Source organism: Mastigoproctus giganteus, chromosome 8 (assembly GCF_048544385.1).
Source record: "Mastigoproctus giganteus isolate SK-2022 chromosome 8, ASM4854438v1, whole genome shotgun sequence".
NCBI lineage: Eukaryota > Metazoa > Arthropoda > Arachnida > Uropygi > Thelyphonidae > Mastigoproctus > Mastigoproctus giganteus.
Genome location: NC_143582.1, coordinates 42,592,654 through 42,620,090, shown reverse-complemented (window position 1 = coordinate 42,620,090; position 27,437 = coordinate 42,592,654). Strand labels below are relative to the sequence as shown.

Genomic DNA, 27,437 nt, shown 5'->3' with positions numbered 1-27,437 from the left:
TAACTGTTAAACAAACAGTTGTCTAAGTTGATAAGACATTTTTTTCCCCTTCTGATTAACAATTTGCACATTCGCACAATCATGTCCTTTGTTCCGAAAAAATAATAATAGGACAGCTAGAAAAAAACTCAGCTAGCAATTGTGAAATTTTTTTCGACAGGTACAGCTAGCTGTAGCAATTATGTATGATAGGCCTGACCAATCTGGTTTCAAATGGAAGTTATTCTTCCTCGGTATGCAGAAACATGGGAAAATATAAAAATTCCGAATAGTTTTATTTTACAGAACTGACCAATTTTCTCTACTCTGCCTGCCTTAAAAGAAAGAACTAATTGTTGGATTCCATTGCACTGCTTGCACCGCTCACTATATGTCCCTACATTGTGCATGCAAGCTCATATGCTTATTACTATTCGTTACATTTAATACATTTAGAACTTGTCGTTATCAACTTAAGAGTTTTTATTTGTTTTGAGGTTATTTAAAGTAAGTAATTTAATGATTTAGAAGTATGTCACAGTCAGAATGTGGAACAAGTGTCTACTGCCATGCTACTCTGACTGGTGGTGTTGAACCTACCTTGCGGAAAAGAAGAAACTCGTTTTCGTGTTTCTGAAATGTGCATTTAAGGATCGAAAAGATTTAATATGTCACAGTATTGTCTTTCTTAGTGAAAGGTGTGTTCATTATCAAGCCTTACATTTTAAGTTTGAAAAAGTTGAAGCCTCAGTTTAAGTGGTTTACCACTCCACATTTTGGAGTTGAAGGTAGGAGCAGTTGTTATTTTACTGTGGAATATGGCAATTTCAGGATTGATCAATGGTATGAGACTTATAGTCAAAGTTATGCATCAGAATTGTTTGAATCTAGAAATAATAACAGAAGCTAAAGGAAAATGGGTTACTCTACCACGTGTAGATTTGACTCCATCCAATTTGACTTTGCCATTCTCATTTAAGAGACAGTTTCCTATTTGGCTGGCTTTTGCGATGACTATAAATAATAGTCAAGTGCAAACATTTTGATAGAGTTGGAATTTTGCATACTAACCCTGTATTTAGTGACGGCCAATTGTATTTAGCAATTGCTCGGGTTGGATCATTCCAGCATGTTAAGATAAGGTTACCAGAAAGGCACAAGAATATAAAAAATGTTTTCAAACAAGTATTATAGACTGTACTACATTTTGTACGAGTGAAATTGTTACGCAACGTGCACATTTTGAATAATCAGAAAGATGGTGAAATGAAAGAGAATTTTTAAGTTTCCGTAGATGCAAGAAATGAGAAAGGATTCAACACATACTGGCTTACCTGCTCATAACAAAACATTTCTTTAGGACTACATTTCTTTAGGACAGCTAGAGAAAAACTCTGCTATCACTGGCGAAATTTTTTCAAGGGATACAGCTAGTTCTTAATTTATGAAGTTGCATGCACTGAATTGAGATTTTTTTTTTTTTTTTGAATATTCAATATTTATAATATTAAATAGTTGCTATACATATTAGTAACATGAATGATTTTCTAAATCGTGCTAATGTAATTATGTGTATTAATATTGTTCAGTAAACAGTGTCAAAACAACCTTTTATCTACAAAATATGCTATATACATGTATGTTACTGTTGTATTAATTGCTATTATCATTAGCAATCTGGCCAAAGTTTTCTTTAATTTATTTTTTTTTCTATGTTCTCTGCAAATGATTTTTTGATAATTCCAAAAATTTCAGAATTAACACAATCCTGTTTAGACAATGCCACTGTTCCAAGCAAAGTTCAAAATGGAACTTTTGATTCTCATTGCATTTTTTTTTTTTTTTTTTTTTTTTTTTTAGGGCCTATCTCAATCTTTGGTTTTTTAGCTTGCTGTTCGCATGCTAATTCTTGTGAAGCTATAACATGACTTAAAAAAACCCTGCTAAATAGAATCAGTACATCAAATATGCAAAGAACCTTGCAGACTATACTTTTTAAACAGTCTTCAAACTGGCAGAAAACTTCCATGGTCAGGTTATTAATTGATGTAAAGTAGGACTACCAAATTGGAGAAGGGGATGGTCTGTCACTGACTATTCTAGGGTTAATAGAGAGGATTTCTGTTAAAAAGAAATTTTTTAACATGCATGGAAGCATGTTTTGGTTTACTTAAATGATTTACACTATCCTATCAAAAAATGACCACTGCTTAATAGTGGATACGGCCTCCTCTTGGTGCTTGTACTGCTGCCACATGGTGAAGCATGGACTCTATAAGACCTCAGTGTTGCAGGAGGTATGTTGTACCATGTTGCCAGGATAGTGTCCCATAGATCTGCAATAGACTGTGGTGAAGGATCCAAATGCTGGATCTGTTGAGCCACGTAATTCCAGAGATGTTCTATGGGATTTGTATCCAGCAAACCAGCATAGCACCTGCAAATCGCTTTTGTTTGGTGAACCACTTGAACACTACTGGCAAGGCAGTGTGCATTATCCTGCTGGAACACCTGTGCTATCCAGGAAGATCATTACCCTGAAGGAGTGTACCTTATCAGCCATAATGGATAGCTAGTTTTTAGCATTGTCTAGGAGTGTAAGGACTTGGAAGAGATTCCAGGAAAGCATCTCCATATCAAAACACTGCTGCCATCTGCATGTTTCTTTTTTGCCAGGACATTAGAGTGATTCCTCTCCACAGTTTGTAAAAAAGGTTTTCACCTCCTATCTTGATAACTTCAGTAGTTATATTATTGTTTCCGTGTGCTTTGTAATTTTTTTTTTTCTGTTTGAGGGTACTGGATTTTACTTGTTCTAGTGTGGATTCCTCTATTTCTGGCTCTACATTGTAGATTTTCTCTCTCTGTCTGTCCTCTATTTTTACAGTTTTACATTCTGAAGTTTGCTGAAATATTCCTTCCATCTTTTAAGAGTCATCTTTTTCTATGTTAAGAGGTTTTGGTTCTTATCTTGGGCAAGGGTGTATGTTGGTTGAATAACCATTCTTCCATTGGTTAAGGCAGTTGTATAAGGGAATTAACTGTTCCATGTTTACTATTTGATCTTCCTGGAATTCTTTTCTTCTTTCTGAGGAGTGCCTTAGCACATTCTCTACCATACCATTCCTTACCCTTTTTCTTAGGTTCTAATCCCAGCGATTCTTTTGATGATGCCAGGATAGCATATTTTATATATTTCCAGGTGCTATTAAATTCCTGTTCCTCTGCTTGACCAGTAATTTTTATTTTCTAGATTTCTTTGAAATTTTTTTTTTTTGTCTGTTGGTGTCTGTTTTTAGTGGAGAAGTCCTTTTTGTGTGGCCTGTTGCCGATAGTCTTTCTTTTTGCTTTCCAATGATTAAAAAGTGGTCTGAATCAATATCAGCACCTCTGTACGATCTACTATGTGCAATTGTTGATTGTCTTCTTTTGTCAACTAAAACATGGTCAGTTTGGTTAAATGTTTTTCCATCTGGTGATATCCCAGTTTTCTTATGTATTTATGTAGGTTTATGTTTATGCCTGAGCCGACCGGGCTAGCCGAGTGGGTAAAGTACCTACCCGGAAACCCAAAGGTCGTGGGTTCGATTCCCGCCTCGGGCTTGGATCAAAGTACTGCAAAAACCTTGGGAGGTGCAATATGGCCACAGAAGCCGATGCGCCAACAACTACCAAATCAAATCAATCACGTTTATGCCTGTTTCAGAATGTTTAGTATGCCAGATATGCTTTAATGCATATAGAGAAAATATTGTTGTTATTAGTGACTTAAAACAACGAATCTACCCCCCCCATTGCTGGTGCCACTGATGACTAGCTAGTATTAAGTTGGTTTCAGTCTCTGTTAAATGTGTATATCAAACTGCCAACAGTATGCTTTAGACTGCTAGAAAATTTACAAAACTGAGCAAACAAGTTAATTACTTTAAAAAAAAAGTAACAGATAAGCAAATTTTTTTTTTTTTTTTTTTTTTCAAAAGTTGATAGAGTCCATATAGCAGTTCTCTGACATCGAACAATGGGCACAATGGTATTTCCACTTTTCTGTTATGATCGTAAATCTCAAAGCTTACCTAAGTAATACAACATATGTGGGGATTAAATTATACCACAAAACCTACAGATTTGGCCAAATTAGTAAGAACTTTTTGTTATAAGAAACATAATTTGTCAAGTAAAGAAGCAGGATATTATTTCAATCCAGGAATTGAAATAGAGAAATAGCATTTGTACTGCATTGTGCTCAGTATAGACAGAAAAATGGAACATAATGTGATCATTATTTTTGATACAATTTTTTAAAATTTCATTAAAATTTAAATCCTTAAAAAGTTACTAATTCCTTCCAGGTGACTGTAGATTAAATCATAAGCTTAGTCTTCACATAACAAAAGTGAAAACTGTTTAACTCTTAAAAATCAACATTTTACAGTTTGTGCAGAAGCTGTAATCAAGATCTGCAAATGAGACAGGCTGTTTAACCTCCAGTCAGACTATGGTACTGTACAAGAGAATGCTATAGGTTGTGCTTCGATAGGCTAGTTTCATTCCTGTTAGGTTAGTTTCATAGAAATAAGTTTCTCCCAACAGATTTTAAATATACTGTATTACTAAATATATTCAGACACCACTCCAGGAATATTGCATACTGTGCCAGAAATCCTTCCCACATGTGTATTGGCTCACATGTAACATAAATCCAGTGATTTTGTGCAACAGCAGTATGTTAGAAGCCAGTATTGGTCAAAGGTCAGATTTTAGACTTTCAAAGTGGGATGGTGATTACATACTGCATCAGTAACTTATGTATGCAACAGTGGCTCCCCCCCTCCAAGAACCAGTGTAGTGGATGTTATTCAAAGATGGAAGACTGTTAGTAATACTTCAATTCCTATTAATGATGATGATAATAAAAAAAAAAAAAAAAAAAAAAAAAGTTGAGGGTCTAACAACTTTATAGAATGTGTTTGACAAATCATAAAGAGAGTAGAATACAGTCAGTCCTCGTATAGCACAATAGTCGTGTTCCTAGAAACCCTCGTGCAATGCAAAATCGTGCAATATAAACAACAGGCCCTATGGGAAAAATAGGGTTAGGTGCCGACCACCCAAAATTGAACACACATTTGTAACCAAAACATTTCCAAACACAATAAATAATCGTAATAAAATACTTACATATTTTATTACGGCTATTACGTAATAAAATATTGCTAATGCTTTTGCTTCTATCGTAAGCAAACTTGTTTTTTGTTTGATTTTCTATCCAAACAGATGACAGCTGTTCCATCTCTTCCAATTCTTTTTGTCTTAATCTAATGGATTTTAATTACACTTTGAGTTGTTCCTGCTATGAAAGTTTTTTTTTCTTTGCATTCTTTGTAATTCTCGGCATTGCCTCATTTAGGCCTGTAGCACGTGCAGTATCACATGGTCTTTCATTTCACTCAAAGCGTTTCACAATTTCATATTTTTTCTCTATCGACAGAGGCGGACTGGCCATAAGCCGTACCGGGGAAACCCCGGTGGGCCGGAGGCCGATGTGATTTTGGCTATAAATGCTAGTATGAGACCACTACAAATTTTCCTGGGTAAGAATTTTTGACTCAGTCCGCCTCTGTTTATCGATGTTGCTTTTCTTTTTCTCTCTGAATCTGTAGCGTCTTCACTAGGACGCTTCCTGTTCACACCTTTTAAGAATTTTATTCATTTTTAGGGAATAAAGCACAATTATAAAATGAAGAGGCAAGCTTGATACATATAAACAAAGCTGCGTGCGTGTGTAGCAACTGAATAAACAACACCATAAAGGCAGAGATACACTATTAACACCTCACATTTTACTAAAGCACATTTCGAGGGGTTACTACCATAAAACAATAAAAACAATTTCCAGTTGCGTTTCTGCTAGTGGAATCTCTTATGAACTGGTAGTAAACTCGATCTAATTGCATTTGCGATTATACCAATAGCTGGAATTGTGTTGGTTTTTACGTTATTATGGTGAATGTTTCCCCTTCACTGATATAAAAAACATAAATACATATTCAGAATCTTCTCTTCGTTCCTATCATGTTGCGTTCCGTTGGGGGTGATTCTGCATTTGACTGCCATTTCTTGCAAACAAAGGCGAATCGTGTATAAGCGAATTCGGTTCGTGTTATATAAGATATCGTTCCCCTATTTATAAATAGTGTATGATCGAATTCATGTAGTGTAAAGACGTGTTATATGAGGACTGACTGTACAATGTTTTCAACAGATAATGTATGAAGCACATCTGTGGAAAACAATTTGGAGCAGGTCTAAAAGGCCGTAGGAACATTCATCAGTACATTAACCATCTGTAGAGACTGCATAGCCTTGGGTTGAGTGATAGTGCAACTAAGAATAAGTCCAATATCACAATTACCAATGCAAAATCTATTTGGAGTGGTGTTGTGTTGTTCATAACATCATTCCAAATTCTGTTGTTACGCTTCTGCTTATGTTTCCATGCTACTAAGAGAACTTGTTTAGTCAAACTTTAGTGCCTTCCATAATGTGGAAGTGCTCCAGAATTCTATTATCAGATTGCTAATTGCATAGTAGGTGGTACTTTTTCCATTGGGAATGGGTGTCTGGAAAGAACTTGGGACTACTTGCCTATGATATATAAAGGTAAAAAAAGGATGCATACTGTACCAACTGACATGTTAGTGCCGAATAACAGTTTGAAGTGAGGAGTCCGTATTTGCTGGATGTTTAATTATGTATTTCATTTTTCATGATCTGCAACTTATTTTCTTGGAACTCTCCACTGTAGAAGTATGGCTAGTTTATGAGGGGTTGTGAAAGAGCCAGAACAGAAATGTATACAAAGGTCACATAAGGATGAGAGTTGGACATGCTAGTTTTTTGACATGGCGCAAATACTAGACAAAACTTTAAGACATTCCAAAATGGTTACCAATTCTTTAAGAGCTAGTTGTCAAGTTCAATTATTAGTAACCACGCACAACCATTTTTCTTGATCTTGCATAGTCTTATTCAAGGGGCTGCTATCACTGCTAATATGGAAGTATTTACATGTTCTTGCAGTGAATATTGTCATGATTTGCATTTAAAAAAAAACCCATCAAAATAAGTGTAAATGAAGTATGAAATTGACACTGAATGCCTGTGATAGCATGCTATTTGCTTCTCTGATTCTGCCAAGTGGGATACTGGTTGGACTTCTTTTTGGTAGAAAAATAGGTTTTGTGGAATGGGTATTACAATCTGACCATTAGCTTAGATGGTACTACATGGTTACTCTTACAATGAAATGCCACAGTTTAAAAAATAGCAGTGCTTGGAAACAGGAACTTGAAGTGTCCAAGGCACAGGAACTGTTAACACTACGAAAAAAAAAGGCATTTTCAGACTTGTGTTCGTAGGCATTATTAGTGCATATGAGTTCATTCTTTTTTCAGTTTGTTGGACTTTGCACATTGTAGCCTTAGTTGATCATGTGCATTAAAAATTAAAATTGCTCACTCACTTGCTAGAAGAGTTTGATTTTGTTTGCATCGAACAATTAAAATGAAACTTTGATTCAAGCTTGTGTACAGTACTTTTTGGTTTTAGGTCTAAGATACACTTTTCTGAATTATTTATTTATTAGATCTCCACCGCAGGTTATGTTTAGTATGGTGTTTCCGGAACCACATTATCACTCTGCTGCCTATGCGTAAGTATTTTATGTTGTATTCTGTCCTTGAAAGCATGAACATTTTAAATATTTAGAATTTTTATATTATAGCACAAGATACCGTAGCTTAGAGGTAAAATAGTATCTCAATGCTGCATAATTTTCTAAGAAACAATTCATATGAAAATAAATTTGATAATTATTAAACTGTACTTTTAGCACAGTTTCTCACTAAAATGCAAGTGGAATTGTCTTCAAAGAAAAATGAATAAAATAGAGGTGAATCTTTGTGACATTATTTGATAATTTTGTTAAAATATTATTTAAACTAACTCTGCTGCTTAATTTGACAGTCAAGGAGCTGGTATCAGCTCATGTATTGATCTGATGGGATCTAGCAAGGGATCTGGATCTCATTGTATCAGATTTAGTTAATTAGGTCATAAGCATTTGATAAAGTAACTTGAACTATTCGTATAGTACAGTGTTTTCCCCAGAAAATTTTGCCAGCCGGGTGGCATTATGATGTAGCCAGGTGGGGAAGTGTAACACTTTGCAATATTATAAAATTTTCTGTTATTTATAAATGCGACTTAAGTGATCCAGAGCAAAAATTAATTGAATAATTTAACATTATATGATCCTGTCGCATTGACCTAGATCACATAGTATGTTTGAATTTATATTAATCAGAGAGTGGTACCATGAGAATCGCTTAAATTTTAACTGGGTGGTCAGATAAATTCACCGGGTGGTGCGCCCATTCGATAGGTTCTGGGGAGAACATTGTAGTATAAGAGTGTTTCAGCATTGTTTAATATTATACTTCAAAGTTATAATTGCATCTGCTATTTTGGCTTTTCAGAATTATGAAAAGCAGGACTTATCTTATTTTGTTTGTGTCCAGCAAAATTGAATCTATCTAGGAAATGCAGTGATCTTAATGCTCATAGAAGAAACAAAGTTTTGTGTATATGTAAATGATTGAAGCACTTTTAACCTATTTGATATTTAAATATCTACTTATTTACAGTTAAAAATTATATACAGAATGAAAATCAGATGTTTTGTGGTATGTTATTACTATTTTATTAGTAATTTTTATTTTTTTAAAAATTTATTAATATAAATGTATGGAGTGACTTACTATTACTTAATGACTTTGTGATGTTTATACCACCTGGGCAAGAGGCCTATATACATATAATATAATTTCAGAACTCATAAATCTTAATACAGAAATGAAGTTTATAGTAAAATGCAATGTAATTATCAAATAATTAATAAAATCATTGCAAAAATTAAGAAGAAAGCACTATTTACCCCTCTGGCGGGGAATAGATATTCACTGCCTGAGGTTACCATCCCCACCATGAGGAGGCAGGTGCACCACTGTCTAGCCTAGTGTTTCCCAAACTTTTTTAATCAAGGAACACTTTCATCTCACAATATATTCACGGAACAGTTACAAAACAAGTTTAGTGGGATCCAAAGAACTATTTCGTAATATTTTATTACATACGATGCACTGTGCATCAGGAGCATTTTTATTTCCAACACATGTAAAGCTGAAAATTAAATAACTGTCATCATACTTTCGTTTTGGTCTTTTATTAGTTGGTTCCTGTTTTTTTTTTTATTTCGGATTTTTGGAGAACAAAAGGCTGCAATCGTTCATCCTCACTTTGAAGTGTGACAATATTAAGTTTGTTTTCATTGACCACAGTTGCACTACTAGAAGTACTTACTTCTCGTTTTAAAGTTCCTTTTTTTCAGCCACAGATCTATGGTCACATATTTTAATAATAATATTTCGAAATGCTAATAATTATCAAAAAAAATTTATATAAGGAAACGAGTTTAGTTATGGTATTGGTTCGCTTCCTCCTCTTCTTCAACTCTTGTACTCCAGGCTAAATCGCATATGAATGGCATAATCGCCACATTGCTACTTTTTCATAGATGTCATCACCTCTATGCCTACTTCTCTATGCAAAGCCTGCCAAAATAAAGTGTCCATTTGATTATTGGTCTATGCCAGTATATTAATAACTGAAAAATTTTTTTAAAATATTATGATACAAAAGTGGGGTTTGCTACAAATATGCAAAATTTATTTATTTTATTTTTTTAATTATTAATTAATATTTTTTGCGGAACACTTGTTCATGTCTCACAGAACACAGTTTGAGAAATGCTGGTTTAGCCATTAATGCTCTTCTTTGAAAGACTTGCTTTACAAAATCATTCAAACGCTCAAAAGAAAGTTTATTAATAAACAACGTAATTTAAATTCTCAATTGTTAAAGAATTTCCCCTCTCTTGTCTCGCTCTTCAAGAAAAAGAACTGAATTGCAAACTAGGTGAAAGATCCTAAACAGGCTAAGAAAGCTGATAACGCTAGGCATGTTATCCTCACTTGGGTAGAAGTATTCATGTTCTTCTCTTTGCTTCAATGAAACAATTTTCTTGTTTCTTTTAAACGTTAGGCCAACGTTTGAAAATCTGAACATAACTCTTTAATCCAACATACCATACATCATGTGTATTGAGTTCATCTATCCTAGATATGTTGAAGAAAGTTATGTGAAAATTTATTTTAACACCAGTTTTTCAGATCATCCATTTCTGATGTTAATTACCACAGATTAAACCAGAAGGATGATTCTGAGTTGGTCTTGAGTATTCCTACTGCCAATATTGTGGAGAGTTTAAAACAAGAGAAGATTCTGTTCTTTTGTTCAATGAGGACGTATTTTATTGCCGCTTGTGATTGCTTGGTGCAGAAGTTTCCATTAAAAAATGATCTTATAAATTCTGCGGTAGCACAAATTTATAAATTTCAGTGCATCATTTTCAAATTTAAAATTTTTTTTGTGGACAAGTTTCCATTACTTCATGTCATTGAAGATAAAGAAGTGATGAAGCAGTAGCTGTTTTTTGCTGTAGCATGTTCTGATAGTTTCAGCCTGAAAACCTGCCAGATGCTATTATGAAGAAAGAAAGAAAGAATTGGTGCAGTAGTCTGCTTTGGGAAACTTACAAGTACACAAGGAAGCTTGAAATATAATAAATTATATTTCAATTTATGTCTAGTCATTAACAATTCTTTAATTCTTTAAAATTCCTCATGACAGTTCTGAGTGTAAGAGAATATTCAGCCAGGTTAGAAAAATAAAAACTGAATTCAGATCTTTTCTTTATGGTGAAACTTTTGAAATGCTCCTGATGGCCAAATCTAAAGAGAAGGGTCATTGTTATGATTTAAACTTTGACTCAACATTTCTGAAGAGGGCAAAGTCTGTAACAGTATCTTTCTTGAAGCAATCAGAATCAGTTGATGTTTAATAGAATATCCAAACAGAGAATCCCCAGAGAGAAAAATTCCTTAGGTAAGTTAAAGTTAGAAAGCATACTTTAATGGTAAACCAGTCATGAGTATATTTTAATATAAATTTTCTAATGAAATAAATTTTTACTGCAATATGGACTTCATAAAAATCTCCTGTTTTCCTCCCATGTTTTTTGTATTTTTGAACTCCTGCTGTTTGCAGAAAAAAAACTCCTGTTTTTTTTTTTTTTTTTTGGACCTAAAATTTGTTTACCTTCTGCTTACAAATGTCTAATCTTCAGCTTTTTGAAAGTCAAAAGTTTGCAGCTATGTGTATGGATTTTTCCCTTGGCTTTGCATAAAGCTTTGTCAGACCAGCTCCACTGAATTGCACAGACAGGTAGGCATCCACATTGAATTTTCTGTACCCTTGTAAAACTGTAGATCTACTTCATGGCTTTTTTAAACTGCTTGCAATTTACATGTAGCGGTGGCAGACTGCAGCTTGCGGAACCAAAGTGTTTATTGCATTTTTTTGAGGCTGGTGATTACAGTTTTGCAGTTGCATACCTACTGTAATAAAAAAAAAACTTGAAGATATCCTCTATTACCTAAAAGTGACCCGTTTCAGTTTTTTTTTTATATACCCTATTCAAAGAATAGTATTTGTTTGTAAAGGAGTGTTTCTGGGTACGCTATATGATATTATCAGCCTTGAATGCAATTAAAGGGGGAGAGGTGCTGTGCTGCGAAAGGAAAAAGTTGGAACCCACTGCTTTATACAAGGGGTTATCACCTCTGATATTTGTATATCGTTGACAGAACTTTATAAGCTGTCCTGCAGTCTGTCTGCGCTGCTCAGAGAACTTCATGTTGGACTGAATATTTACCCTAGGATCTTTTCATTTTCTTACCATCCACTTTCCAAGTGGATGGTACTACCATGGGTGTAGTACTATCCACTTGATGTGTTATTCTGCGATTATTGTTACACCAGTGTAGTACCTGACATTTTTCAGTGTTAAATATCAATTGCCATTTTTCTTTTTATAGTAGATTATCTTAATTATTGTTGTTCTCTGCTAGCCCACCTTGTAGCATTAGTAGAGGTAGATGATGCAAGAAAGCAATCTTATACAGCTTCAGCCAAAAAAAAAAAAAAAAAAAAATCCCATTTCACACATCCATTTACTGTAAAATTTTTGTCCAGTCCTTCCTTGAATTTATTTAAGCTATCAACTTCCACAACAAGAGATGGAAGTTTCTTACAGCAATCAACTACCTGCTGGCTAAAGACAAATTTCCACACTTCTATTCTACAACTCTTTTCTCAATTTAAATTTATGCCCCCTCGGGTTTGTAAGCTGAGCAAGAATAAGAATCCCATCAGCATTGAGCCTGCTAAACCCATTCAAGGTCTTATACACCTCAATCAGATCACCTTGCATGTGCCTGGTCTCCAGATGCTGCAATTTCCAGAACTTAAGCCTTTCTTGGTAAGAGGATTCTCTTCGTTCCCCTCACCAATATTGTTGCCCTTCCCTGTACTCATTATAGCAACTCTGCATCGTTCCCAAAATGAGGCCTCCAGACCTGTATGCAGTACTCAAGGCATGGCACGACCATTACCATATATAAAGGGATAATCACCTTTCCCTACTAGCAAAATTCCTGTATATCATTGACATGACCCCATGTCCTGGCAGCCTGCCTGCACTGCTGAGAAACCTTCATATCTGGCTACAATTACCCCCAGATCTTTCTCATTCGCTACCACCCTGAGTGTAGTACCATGCTGTTGGTATGTTTCTCTGGGGTTACTTCTACCCATATGCATACTTCACCTGTCAATGTTAAACTTCAGTTGCCACTTCTCAGTCCATCTGCTCAACTTTACTTGATCCTGTTGCAGTAGAATACTGTTATTAACAACCCTCCCAACCTTTCTATCCTCTGCAAACTTCGACATTAAGCCTGATATATCTTCATCAATATCATTTATAAATATACAAAACAACAAAGGGCCCAACACTGAATCCTGGTGACTCCACTAATAACATTAGTCCACGAAGAGCAGCGTATTGATTACCACCCTTGGTCTTCTCCCACTCAATCACCCTTTTATCCATTGTAGCAATTTGCCCTTAATGCCGTACTGCTCCAATTTGTACAGTAGTCTTCCATGTGCAACTACCTATAAAAAAAAAAAAAAAAAAAAAAACTTTCCTGGAATCCAAGTAATATGATTATCAAAATTATTTTTTGCATCCAGTTCCTTTGTAACCACAGTAACTAATCAAATTTTTGTCAGACAAGGCTTCCCTTAACAAACCCATGCTGTGTCTGAATTATTACTGCAGTCTTGTCTAGATGATCCTGCAGTGCTGCTTTAACAAGCAACTCCATTACTTTCCCCGGAACAAAAGTTAAGCTAACAGGTCTGTAATTACTTGTGTCCCCCTTTGTGAATTGGGTAAACATTTACACATCTCCACTCCGTGGGGACCTCCCCCGAATCCAAGGATGTTCTCATAATTATTATTGGTAGACTTTACACCAAAGCATATTGTTCCTAATGCATTCTAAGTAGAGCCTCAGATTGCTTATGTTTAACGTCATTAGTATGAACATCGTACAACAATGAAATTAGAGGCCTCAGTACCGGGTTCCATATATTAGAAAGAAATTCAGTCTTACCGGAAGAACAGTAATTGGGTTTAATAGTTAATTAACAAGTAATTAACAGATTAATTACTTGTTAGTTAATTTCTTATTAAACCCAGTTACTGTTCTTCCGGTCGCACTGAATTTCTTTCTCATGTATGACAATATCACCAAGTTTTATCCTGGGCAGATTTACCCCTGATTCTATTCCACCTGTTGTTATTGCATAAAATATTTCCTGTTTCCCCAGTCATGTTATCACGAGCTTATCAAAATCATCACAGGAGACAGGAGGCATCATCACTTCCGGTCGCACTGAATTTCTTTCTCATGTATGACAATATCACCAAGTTTTACCCTGGACAGATTTACCCCTGATTCTATTCCATCTGTTGTTATTGCATAAAATATTTCCTGTTTCCCCAGTCATGTTATCACGAGCTTATCAAAATCATCACAGGAGGCATAGCTGTCACTAGATGTGTATATTTATCTTCTATTTGAATTTCGACATTTGACCTGTAAAATATTTTATATATAAGTTATTTTTACAAAACGTAATGTCAGAAGTTTAGTATTTTTTATATTGTATCTTTTACAATTTAAATATCTGGTCTTTGTGAATTAAAAAATAGAAGAGGTGTACATAAATAAGATATACTTTCAGTGGAAGAACCACAGAACCTTCAAGTAGCCTTTGTAGTTCTGCAAGTGAAACAGCCATTTCAGCATGCATAGGAAATGATTCTGTAGGTGAGTATTTGGCAAAGAGCAGTAACGTATACTCAGTTTAATATGAAAATTGCTAATTTGATTACCGCCTTCCTTTCTCTCTAACAATAATTGGTATCTTTGCACTATGGCTTGCATGGCAAAAAGAATATTGGTCATTTTCCTTTAATAGTTGCTTATCCAGTCTTTCATATGTGTATTTAAAATAGTAATCCACTCTCTTACTACTTGTATAAAATACAAGGTGATATAAAAATAAAAAATGCTTTGATTTTGAGAAGTATTTAACTGTAAGTATTTTACTTACAATTGTAAAAGGAAATATTTTCCCTAACTGTAGCTGTCTTTAGTGATTCTGTCTATAATAGCTTGTAATTCTTCAATCAAATGTGATTATTCATATATTCAGTAAAGCCTGTTAGTTTTTGAAATTAAAGGTCCAAAATTTGCCATTTTGATTTAAACAGGTTTGAGTATACAAACAAGATAAGAATAAATTCCCTTGTTATTGCTACCCCTGCATATGGGTAGCATTAACCCAGAGTAACGTACCGACTGTGTGGTACTACACTCAGGGTAGTGGAGAATGAAAAAGACCTGGGGGTAATTGTGCAGTCAGATATGAAGTTTTCTGAGCAGTACAGACTGGCTGCAAGAGTAGCTCATGGGATCTTGTCAATGATATATAGCAGTTTTGCTAGCAAGGATAATGAGGTGATTATTCCCTTGTATAAGGCATTGGTCAGGCCACACGTTGAGCACTGCATACAGGTCTGGAGGCCTCATTTTAGGAAAGATGTTGAGCTACTAGAAAGAGTACAGAGAAGGGCAATGAGATTAGTGAGTGGAGCAAAGGGTTGCTGTTACAAAGATAGGCTTAAATTCTGCAAATTGTAGCATCTGGAGACTAGGCACCTTCAAGGTGATCAGATCAGATTGATGTGTATAAGGCCTTGAATGGTTTGAGCAAGCTCAGTGCTGATGGGATTCTTCCTCTTGCTCCGATTTTGCACTTGAGGGACCATAAATTCAAATTGAGGAAAGACGGTTGTAGAATAGATGTGTGGAAGTTTGCCTTTAGCCAGCAGGAGGGTGATTGCTGGAATAAGCTTCTATCTTTCGTTGTGGAAGTTTGAGAGCTTGAATAAATTCAAGACAGAACTAGACAAACATTTGGAGTGACTGGATGGGGGGGGGAACAGGAAGGATTTTTTTTTTTTTTTTTGGGTGATGTTAAATAAGCTTGCTTTCTTGCATCATATGTCTCTGCTAATGCTAATGTTTTAATTGATTTCTCAAAATTAAGTTTAAAAGCAGTTTTGCTGCATAGTGGAAATGCATTCTAATCAGTTCCTCTACTTCATTATGTTCTTTCACTTGAAAGAAACAAGTAAGAAACCATGGAAGTATGTCCAAGTTGCAGAGTGCAGTGAATACCACGACTTTACTTGGAATGGGTGTAGTTGTCTTAAGGTAATTGGATTACTCTCTGGTCTACAGGAAGTTTTCACCAGATACTGTTGGTTTTTGTGTTTATTGGGCAGTCATGCAACAGAAAAACATGAAAAGTGGGAGGAATTTTTACAAGAGAAGTAGAAGTAGTATGAAATATATTCCACTGGTTGAACCAGAAAAAGGTCCTCCTTCCACCTTGGCATATAAAAAAAAATAGTGCTTGGATTCGCAAAGAATTTTAAGAAGTAGATTCTGCTATATAAAGGAAACGTTTCAGAGTTTAATGGATGCAAAACTAAAAAAAGAATTTTTGTTGATATATACAGGGTGTCAAAAATATTGGTACAATCGTTTAGGGGAGGTAGGTAACATCTAAAGGAACGTGAATCGCATAGGAACCCATAACCGGAAACGTCACTGTAAGTCGGTACACGGTGCTATTCATCAGTTGGCGAGAGGGAAAATTTCTGGTTTACTCAATCAAGCAGTAGTTTCCGCACGAAGAGCATGCATCGATATATGAACTGTGAGCTGGCAGACATGCACCTAGTGTATGGATTAGCAGAGTGCCCACACGGTGTGCGCCCCCATGCGGCACAACATCGCTTCGCAATAAAATGTGTGGGCAGGTATGGTCGGTGACTGCTTAGTCGGCCCATTCCTGTTACCATCCCGCACGAACTCCGCTAAATATCGGATCTTTCTTGAACAAGTTCTACCAGGGTTACTTGACGATGTTCCAGCAAATGTGAGACGCAACCTTTGGTTTCAACATGACGGGGCACCTGCCCATTATGGAAGGTGTGTTCGTGATCATTTGAACAGACATTTTGGGCATCGATGGATTGGCCGTGGTGGACCGATTGCCTGGCCCCCACGCTCACCTGATTTAATAAGGCTCGATTTTTTTTCTGTGGCCGGTCCTCAAATCTATAGTGTTTGAATCGCCTCTGGAGAACCGAAATGGATCTCATGGCAGGACTCTTCTGCGTTGCTGCTACTGTCAAAGAAACTCCAGTTGTGTTCGACCGTGTCCGCCAATCCATGCTGCGTCGGTGTCACACATGCATCGCATCTCATGGTGGAACCTTCAATCATCTGTTGTAACATCATGAAATGCATCCATCTCATACTCCATTGTTAATATTATGTCAAATAAATGTTCCCCTAATTACTGTCTTGTTTCATTTCTGCTTCTTGTGCCTCTTCTACTACTTTTCCGTGACGTTTCCGGTTATGGGTTCCTATGCGATTCGCATTCCTTTAGATGTTACCTACCTCCCCTAAACGTTTTTACCAATATTTTTGAGACACCCTGTATATATATCATTGTATGATATTAGCATTAGTAGAGGCATATGATGCAAGAAAGCAAGCTTATGCAGCATCAGCCAAAAAAAAAAAAAACCCTCCCATTTCATCCCTCCATTCATTCCAAATGCCTGTCCAGCTCAGCCTTAAATTTATTTAGGCTATTAGCGTCCGCAACAAAAGATGGAAGCCTGTTCCTCCAATCAACTACCCGCTGGCTAAAGGCAAATTTCCGCACATATATTCTACAACTATCTTTCCTCAATTTGAAACTGTGCCTCCTCAGGTTCTTAGTCTGAGCAAGACGAAGAATCCCATCAGCATTCAGCTTGCTCAACCCATTAAAGGCCTTATACACCTCAATCAAATCGCCTTGCAGCTGTCTACTCTCCAGGTGCTGCAATTTGTGGAACTTAAGCCTCTCTTGGTAAGAGCACCCCTTTGTTCCCGTTACCAATTTTGTTGCCCTTCTTTGTACTTGTTCTAGCAACTCTACATCCTTCCTAAAATGAGGCCCCCAGACCTGTACAGTACGCTATGTGTGGCCTGACCATTGCCTTGTATAACGGGATTATCCACCTCCCTGCTAGTAAAATTTCTATATATCATTGACAAAACTCCATAACCTGCCCTGGCAGCCAGTCTGCACTGCTCAGAAAACTTCATATTTGGCTGCACAATTACCCTCAGGTCTTTTCCACTTCCCTGAGTGCTGGAACAAGTTGGTACGGTTATTGCTACCCCTTTGCATTTGTCAATGTTAAACTCCAGTTGCCACTTCTCAGCCCATTTTACCAACATATCTAGATCCAGTTGGAGTAGCATACTGTCATTACTGTTGTTAACAACCCTGCCAACCTTTGTATTATCTGCAAACTTGGACATTAAACCTGATATACCTTCATCGATATTGATGAAGTTCCCCGGGGTTCGGTGTTGGGCCCACTGTTTTTCATATTGATAAATATGAAAAACAGTGGGCCCAACACCGAACCCCGGGGAACTCCACTAATAACATTTGTCCACGAAGAGCAGTGTCCATTGATTACCACTCTGTTGTCTTCCACTCAACCATCCCCTTATCCATTGTAGTAGCTTACCCTTGATGCCATAACTCTCCAATTTGTACAGCAGTCTTCCATGTGCAACAGTATCAAAAGCTTTCCTGAAATCCAAATATATGATATCAAAATTATTTTTAGAATTCAGTTCCTTTGTGACCACATCATAGTAAGCAATCAAATTGGTCAGACAAGACCTCACTTTGACAGACCCATGCTGTGTCTTAACTATTACTGCAGTCTTGTCTAGATGATCCTGCGATGCTTCTTTAACCAGTGATTCCATTATTTTCCCCGGAACACAAGTTAAACTAACAGGTCTGTAGTTACTTGTGTCACCTTTTTAACCCCCTTTGTGAATTGGTGATACATTTGCACACCTCCAGTCCATGGGGACCTCCCCTGAGTCCAAGGAAGCTCTCATAATTATGGCTAAGGGTTTGCTTACTTCCTTTGCTATAACTGGATTTAACATAACTGGATAGATCCGTTCCACCCCAGGTGCTTTCCTTATGTTTAACTTCGACAATTTCTCCTCCTTTTTGCTCTCGGTTATTACAAAATCACTTAGCTCCCTGTTAGCATTTGATAAACTTCTGGCAATCCCCTCATTGAATAACTCCTCATGTGTGAATGTAGATGCAAAATACTCATTCTGTTTATCAGCTATCTGAGCATGATCATCAATAATCAACCCATCTATGTTAAGTGGTCCTATGTGATTCATCCCTTTCCTTCTAGAGTTTACATAAGTAAAGAACTATTTGCTGTTTTTCTTTTGCATCCTTTGCCAAAGATTTCTCATAATCTGCCTTCGCCTGCCTAACCTCCTTTGTGACTTGATTACAGACTAGTTTATACCTGCCATAGGCTTCTGGATCGCCTGATACTTTATATACATCCCATACATTCTTCTTCTCTGCCACTAGCCTCATTAATACATTGAGATCCATTTACACCTAAACCTTGAACAGTATTTCTTAGTTGGAATGAAAAGCCTAGTAGCCTCCAAAATTAAGTCCCTTGAAGGCTCCCCATTCAGAATTCACTGTTCGTAACATCATCAGTTGATCCCACTGTACAGAATTTAAAAACTGTCTGTGACCTCTGTAGTCACCTTTATGAAAGCAAAAGCCCTTCCCTTTAGCCTTGATGGTAGTTACATCTTTAATTAATTCCCACATCAATTCGAAAATTGTAGATCTCTTAAAGTACCATTTATAACTGACACAATATAATAGCGTAGCTTAATTTAATTTATTATGATACTCACCGTTTTATAATCTGCATTGATGTTGGAATGAATTGGATGATAATTTTAAATTTAAGTTAGCATGAATAAGTTAGGATTTAAAAACAGAATTAAAATGTGCGCAAGGAAGTAGAAGTGCACGTCTTCGTCCTTGGTTGTCAATGTTAGAATTTGAAACGATTCTGTTTCCAACCGTATTAATTCTGTTTTTAAATCCTAACTTATTCATGCTAACTTAAATTTAAAATTATCATCCAATTTATTCCAACATCAATGCAGATTATAAAAAGGTGAGTATCATAATAAATTAAATTAAGCTACACTATTATATTGTGTTCCCACATCAATACATTGTGATCACTGTTGCCCAGTGGTTCCTTTATCTGCAGATTCTTAATGCATGAAGAATCACTACTGATAATCAGATCAAGAGTATTACTCCCTCTGGTTGCCTCTCGAATATGTTGCTGTAGAAAACAATCATCCAATAAAAAGACTTGCTAATGTGCGAGTGACCAATCCACAAGTTCCAGTCAATATCTGGAAAGTTAAAATCTCCCATTATAAGACATTCTGATTTACTGGCCCACTATTTCTGTGCACAATTGCTCATTATACTCATCAGATTCATTAGGCCTATAACACATACCTACTCATTTTTCCTTTCCCAATGCTTATTTCACACAAAACAGACTCAACACTGCATTGACAACATCAGTTGGATGCACTTCCTTAGATTTAGTTTCTTAACTAACAGCATAATCCCTCCTTCCTTCCTATCCTTCCTATACACATAGATTGTATCACCAAATTCCAACTCTGCACTGCCTATATCTGTGTGACACCATGTCTCAGACAAGACTGCAGCAATAATTCAGACACAGCATGGGTTTGTTTAGGGAAAGTCTTGTCTGACAAATTTGATTGGTTATTATGATGTGGTTACAAAGGAACTGGATGCAAAAAATAATTTTGATATCATATATTTGGATTTCAGGAAAGCTTTTGACACTGTTGCACATGGAAGACTATTGTACAAATTAGAGCAGAATGGTATTAAGGGTAAAGTTGCTACAATGGATAAAAGGATGGTTAAGTGGGAGAAGACAGAGGGTTGTAATCAATGGGTGCTGCTCTTCGTGGACTAATGTTATTAGTGGAGTCCCACAGGGTTCGGTGTTGGGTCCACTGTTGTTTTGTATATTTATCAATGATATTGATGAAGGTATATCAGGCTTAGTGTCGAAGTTTGCAGATGATACAAAGGTTGGCAGGGTTGTTTATGGCAGTGTGCTACTGCAACAGGATCTAGATAATTTGGGCAGATGGGCTAAGAAGTGGCAACTGAAGTTTAACCTTGACAAATGCAAAGTGCTGCATATGGGTAGAAGTAACCCCAGAGAAAAGTACCAACTGTGTGGTACTACACTTAAGGTGGTAAAAAATGAAAAAGACCTGGGAGTAATTGTGCAGCCAAATATGAAGTTTTCTGAGCAATGCAGACAGGCTGCCAGGGCAGGTCACGGGGTTTTGTCAATGATATATAGGAATTTTGCTAGCAGGGAAAAGGAGGTGATTATCCCTCTGTATAAGGCAATGGTCAGGCCACGCCTTGAGTACTGCATACAGGTCTGGAGGCCTCATTTTAGGAAGGATGTAGATTTACTTGAGCGTGTACAGAGAAGGGCAACAAGATTGGTGAGGGGAATGAAGGGATCCTCTTACCAAGAGAGGCTTAAGTTCTGAAAATTGCAGTGGCTGGAGACTAGGCACCTGCGCGGTCATCTGATTGAGGTGTATAAGGCCTTGAATGAGTTGAGCACGCTGAATTCTGATGGGATTCTTCCACTTGTTCAGATTACGAAACTAAGGGGGCATAAATTCAAATTAAGAAAAGACAGATGTAGAATAGATGTGGGGAAATTTGCCTTTAGCCAACAGGTGGTTAATTGCTGGAAGAAACTTCCATCTGTCGTGGAAGTTGATAGGTTGAATAAATTTAAGGAGGAACTTGACAGGCATTTGGAGGGAAGGTGGTTTTTTTTTTTTTTTTTTTTTTTTTGATGCTGCATAACCTCATACACTTGCTTTCTTGCATCACATGCCACTACTACTATACCAGCAATATCTGCCTTTGATGTTTTGACTAGCACTTCAAGCTCATCAAATTTATTAACTATACTCCTAGCATTGGTGTACATGCACCTGTTCATGTTCTTAGCCACCCTATCACAACCCATGTATTTACTTGTTCCACTATGACTCCCGGCAGTCCTGGAAATGCCAGGTGGCCAGGAGCAGCAGTATGTAGCACACACTTCTTGATTAGCCCAGGGTTCAAGCCTGTGACCACCAAATACAGAGGATGCAGAAAGGTCAGGGAATGACCACCGCATATCCCCGGAGCAATATGGCCTTAGTTGCCAGTGCTCCTAAAAAAAATAACAATAACAAGTCCTGGAAATCTCCATTACCTTGCTTTCCAGTCTGCTTCCCAGTCTAATAGAAGCAGTGCAGGAATCACTTTGCCTCTGTCTGCGGCCCCAGTTAACCTTTTATCTGTGTATCCCCCCATGCTAGCAGTTTTCGGACCCACCTAACACTGCCTTGATAGCATCAGCAAATATTCCCTGTAAAAGCAGTCTCTCCTGTCAACAGCACAGACCAGGCTGAAAAAAATTCTACAACTTGAGCCTTGCACAGTCTCTCCAGGGCTGAATTGATCGACAGTGCTCTCATCATATACTCCCTCGTATCGTGTCTGGGCAGAATTGCAGACACTTTCACATTCAACCCTAACTCGTGACTTTTTTTTTTTTCAACGTTGCCCTGTACTTGTTGAGTAAATCTGCAGATCTCTTACTCTTAATGTCATTAGTTCCAACGTGTACAACAATATCACCTTTTGTGCCCTGAAAAGATGATATCTGCTCTACAAAGTCATCAACTTTTGGTACCCTGGGAGACAATACCCTGGTCCTGTTCCACCTATCCTTCTGACATAGTATATTCCCCGTCTCCCTGACAATAGAGTCACCAACAATAACTAGTTCCTTTGGGACCAGCGCATTCTGCCTTGGCTATTGCCTCTGTGTTGCCTGATGCACAGGAGTGAGCTCTGTCGTTGAGCTGGGCAGCTGAGAGCTTGATGGGTCCCTCATTAATTTCTTCGAGGGCATTTATCCTACACCTCAAGCTCTCATAGACGCCCATCAGAATGCTGAGTTGGTTCCCAATTCCTTGACACTCCAGACACCTAGCATATAGAAATGCATCCCTCCTTGGCTAGATCATGTTCTGTTTTAGAAAGGTCGGCAAACATTTCACATTTTGCACATTTTTTGAGAGTGATATCTTGGAGAATCGCCCCCTTTGTTTCTCTTCCCGCACCCGTTAAGGCATTGACAAGATCAGTTTCTGAAGATTATCAGCTGATAGTTCATGGTTCCAAACACGAATTATGGCTTCCTGAAGTTCATGAAGGGTCTTTGGTTTCCTTCTGGCAACTGCAGATTCCACACAATGCCAACAGTTCTGTATAGGATTCCAGTCCGGGCTGTTTCCTGAGCAGCTAAGAGTTGTAATGAACTGTTCTTCCAATCATTTCTTCACAAATTACAAATGTAAACACATTACTGTCGAATCTCTAATGCATAAATGAAGCTAAAGTAACTACGGAAGTACCTACTTGCACTTTTGCCTGATGACAAGGAGCAGAGTTGTCGTGAAAGATGCAGTTACTTGGCAGGTTGAAATGGTCTCTAATGGTTGGCAGCAATTTGTCTTTAAATATAGCCAGTTATCCATTGGCATTCATGGAACCTTTTATAAACTGCAGGTGATCTACTCTTCACCACATCTACGGCGAATAGTTTGTCTCCTATCAGAGCCATTCAGGTTAAATTTCTTCTCATCTGGGAAAATAACTGACTTCTTCCACTTCTCAGGGGTCCATTTGACACGCTCCTTACACCAAATTAATCGGGCCCTTTTCATTTTTTGTGCGAGGAGGGACTTCTTAGGATGACTTGCTACAAGTTCAATTTTGAAGCGGACTCTTCTGACTGTTACTGCACTTGCTACCACTCCTGTATGTTCTTCCCATTCTCTTTTCGGCTCAGATGAAAAAGCTTTACGGTTTTGGCATAGAGACTCATTTGTGTCCGGTTCTTTTTTTTTTCCCTACCAGTATTCTTGAGTTTGGAAAGAAATCTACTTGCTGTCGACTAATTACAAGACACTCTAAGCATTATGACGGGAAGAACTCCCTTCCTCACATAAAGCAAAAATAGCACTCTTTCTTCGTGGCGTCAACTGCACATAACTCGCCATCCTGACACAAGCAAGGGATGACTACAACTCTTGCAGAACGTTCTTATATAGCTGAAAGTAACAGCCGATGCAATATTATGTCATCACCTATGCATGTCAATCTTATCTGATGCAATCTGTAAGAAATATTGCCATATACTTATGTTATTCAGACGACAATTACAATTTTAAGGGGTGATGCACTTTCTTTGAACACCAGTGTATAATAATTTTATAAGTAATATTTGGTGAAGGTAAAGAAAGCCAACTCTAGAACCATGGCAAACTTCGGGAAAATTTTACCATACAAACTCTTTTTCCTACCGCAATTTCTCCCTGCATTTTTGGTTAACGGATGGTGCGTGTTATTGGTAGTAGCAGTAGAAGTTGATAACGATGTATTGATTAGTTTTTTCTCATTATTAAAAGCAGATTATTGGAGTTAATGCCTTTGCAGCTGAAATTTTCTTATGGGTACACCCCCCAAACTGCCTCAGTCTTAGTGTTTATCCTCCTTCCCACTGTCTTAAAATAGGAAAATGACTTCTACAGATGGTGTGTATTATCGGTAGTGGCAGTAGAAGTTCGTTTTCCTATTTTAAAACAGCGGGAAGAGGAGATAAACACCCTAAGATTTAGGCAGTCTAGAGGGTGTACCCATAAGTAGATTTCAGCCCACTCATGAATGCCAATAATCAGCTTTTAATAATGAGAAAAAACTAATCAATACATTGTTATTGACTTCTACTGCCATTATTGATAACATGCACCATCTGTTTACCGAGAATGCAGGGAGAAACTTCGATAGCAGAGAAACAAGTTTGCCATGGTTCTCTTGTTGACTTTCTTTACCTTAGCCTAATATTTTAAAATATTTTGAATTGTTTTTATAATATATTGGCTATTTATATTTTAAAATATTACTTAATTTGACTTTAACTCCATGAATCTACATCTGGTCACTTTGGCTAATCTCAGCTCTTGTTTTTGGTTTTGATTTAATGAATTGAACTCCTTTTTGACTTTGGTTTTAATTTTTATTTAATTCTTTTCCTTTATTTATTTATTATTTTAGGCCTGGCATCCTATGAAACAAACATTGGATCATTTAGCTGCTAACCAGAGCCACTATTTGTATTTCTGTGTAGTATACAAAAAAAAAAAAAAAAAAAAAAAAAAATCTGGAATCAATGAAAAATTTGGAAGACAATTATCTGTGACTAAATTTTTGACTGCTTTATTGCTGAATTAGCTATTTTCTTTAACAAAAGTAATTTAGCATTCTTTCATTTCGATCACTGTTTATTTGAGTTTGCATTACAACAAAAAAATACAAACATCACACTTTATAATTGAAATTCTTTTAATTTATGAAGTTTCTCATTACACATGAAAAATATTTGAATTATATGTAGTCTTCTGTAAATTTAAATAATAATATCATCGCATTTACTGTCCTGTATTTTTTATATATATATATAAAATATAGAAAATTAATAAATAACTGATGTAAAGTTAACTTAACAAGAACTAATTAATGCCATCTATACATATCTAGATAGAACATTACATCAGTCTTATTATATATTTTTTGTATAGTTTAAGTACAATTAGTAAAATAGGTAGGATATATTTCATATAGGATAAACTGGTAGCTACTTAAGCCTATAATAGCCATAACTGGTCCACGAGGCCAAACCTAGTAAAGGATGATCATTAGTCAAAGTAAAAGTAAAAATAAAACCATTAATAAACATAATAATAATATATATCAAGTCAATTATAGGTAATAGGACACATTGAAAGGGACTTTATCGAGGGCTAACTCTTTCAATATGTCCCCTACAATTAACCCGGCTATCAGTTTCTGATATCATCTGCCTGTTTAACATGGTCAAAAGGTAATTCATGCGATAATTAAAGGTTAGACAATAATTTTGTTGTTAACAGGCTGGATGACTTTAGCCCGACCAATAGCTAAGACAACAAAAGCCTATATTAAGGAAGAAGAGAAATAAGTGAGAACCAATATCCATCAATTAATATCATATTAATAAGTACAAAAGGAGCATAAGCTAAAAAAGGAGAACGGATTCAAGGTTTAAGTAATTCAAGGGGGATTGAGGTACTATTGCTATTCTTAAACCTTGAATCCGTTCTCCTTTTTTAGCTTATGCTCCTTTTGTACTTATTAATATGATATTAATTGATGGATATTGGTTCTCATTTATTTCTCTTCTTCCTTAATATATGCTTTTGTTGTCTTAGCTATCGGTCGGGCTGAAGTCATCCAGCCTGTTAACAACAAAATTATTGTCTAACTTTAATTATCGCATGAATTACCTTTTGACCGTGTTAAACAGGCAGATATCAGAAACTGATAGCCGGGTTAATTGTAGGGGACATATTGAAAGGGTTAACCCTCGATAAAGTCCCTTTCAATGTTTCCTATTACCTATAATTGACTTGATATATATTATTATGTTTATTAATGGTTTTATTTTTACTTTTACTTTGACTAATGATCATCCTTTACTAGGTTTGGCCTCGTGGACCAGTTATGGCTATTATAGGGTTAAGTAGCTACCAGCTTATCCTACATGAAATATATCTTACCTATTTTACTAATTGTACTTAAACTATACAAAAAATATATATACAGTAAACCCCCGCTATTCGCGGGGGTTACGTTCCTGAGAAATGCCGCAAATACCGAAAACGCGAATACTGAGTTATGGCTCCCATAGTAATAAAAGGGTTCCGTTCCAAAGTATGAAATATATAAGAAAAACTAGTCTAAAATTTTGTCTATATATGTATTATATGTACCTTCATAATATGACTATGTACATAGACAGTACATAGTGAAATACAAGCATATGGCATCGAAATGAAAATAAGAAACAATTTAATATTAAATGTAATATTTATTAGAAATTTCAAACAAATCTTTCAAATCAGTGCCTTTGCTAGCTTAAAAAACCTATCCCGCCAGTGCTATCACCAGTTTCGCTAAGCTGTTGATAAAGGAGTTTTGCCTTTTCACGAATGATAAGTGAACTTAACAGAATTTTATTTTGAGTTCGGTCTTCTATCCACAGATTTAAAGCCTTTTCCATTTTTTCTAATTTAACTTCACGAGTTACAGAGCAAATTTTTGAAGCAATTAGCGCGTTTTCACGGACACTACTTCGGATTTTTTCTTCCGATTTCTTGATTGATCGTATCGTTGACTCATTGATTTTATAATGTTTTGCCACTGAGACACTTTCACCATTAGAAATTTTATCCAATAACTCAATTTTATTCTCTAATGTCATCACCTTCTTTGATCTTTTCACATTTCCCTTGTTATTCGTAGCCATATTTTTGTACGGGTTAGAAAGAACTTGTCCACAATAGTCACTTTCTTCCATTAACACACACGAAAAAGTCTGTTTTACACCGCAAAACGGTAGATTTATCACTTTTGTAGCATATAAATTTATTCAATTTATAAGCATATAAATTAAAAGCAAACGACGAAACCTTCCATGACAAGAGCATAACACATATTGAACAAGGATTAGCGAGAAACATCCACGCTTGCGATTTTGTGACCCCTCTCCCCCCACCCACCGAGCGCTGTTTTGACTGGTGAAGATAATTTTAGCCACGCCCATGTTTTTT

At 36.4% G+C, this 27,437-nt stretch overlaps 1 protein-coding gene across 1 annotated transcript in view; it reads left to right on the top strand.

Moving 5' to 3' along the window:
* Window positions 1-27,437, top strand: part of LOC150081486 (folliculin-interacting protein 2-like) — a 122,846-nt gene that overhangs the window by 21,931 nt on the left and 73,478 nt on the right. The window contains exons 4-5 of the mRNA XM_090380222.1: window positions 7,625-7,690; window positions 14,314-14,399. Coding sequence (XP_090236348.1) covers window positions 7,625-7,690; window positions 14,314-14,399 — 152 coding nt within the window. The remainder of the gene's footprint in view (window positions 1-7,624; window positions 7,691-14,313; window positions 14,400-27,437) is intronic.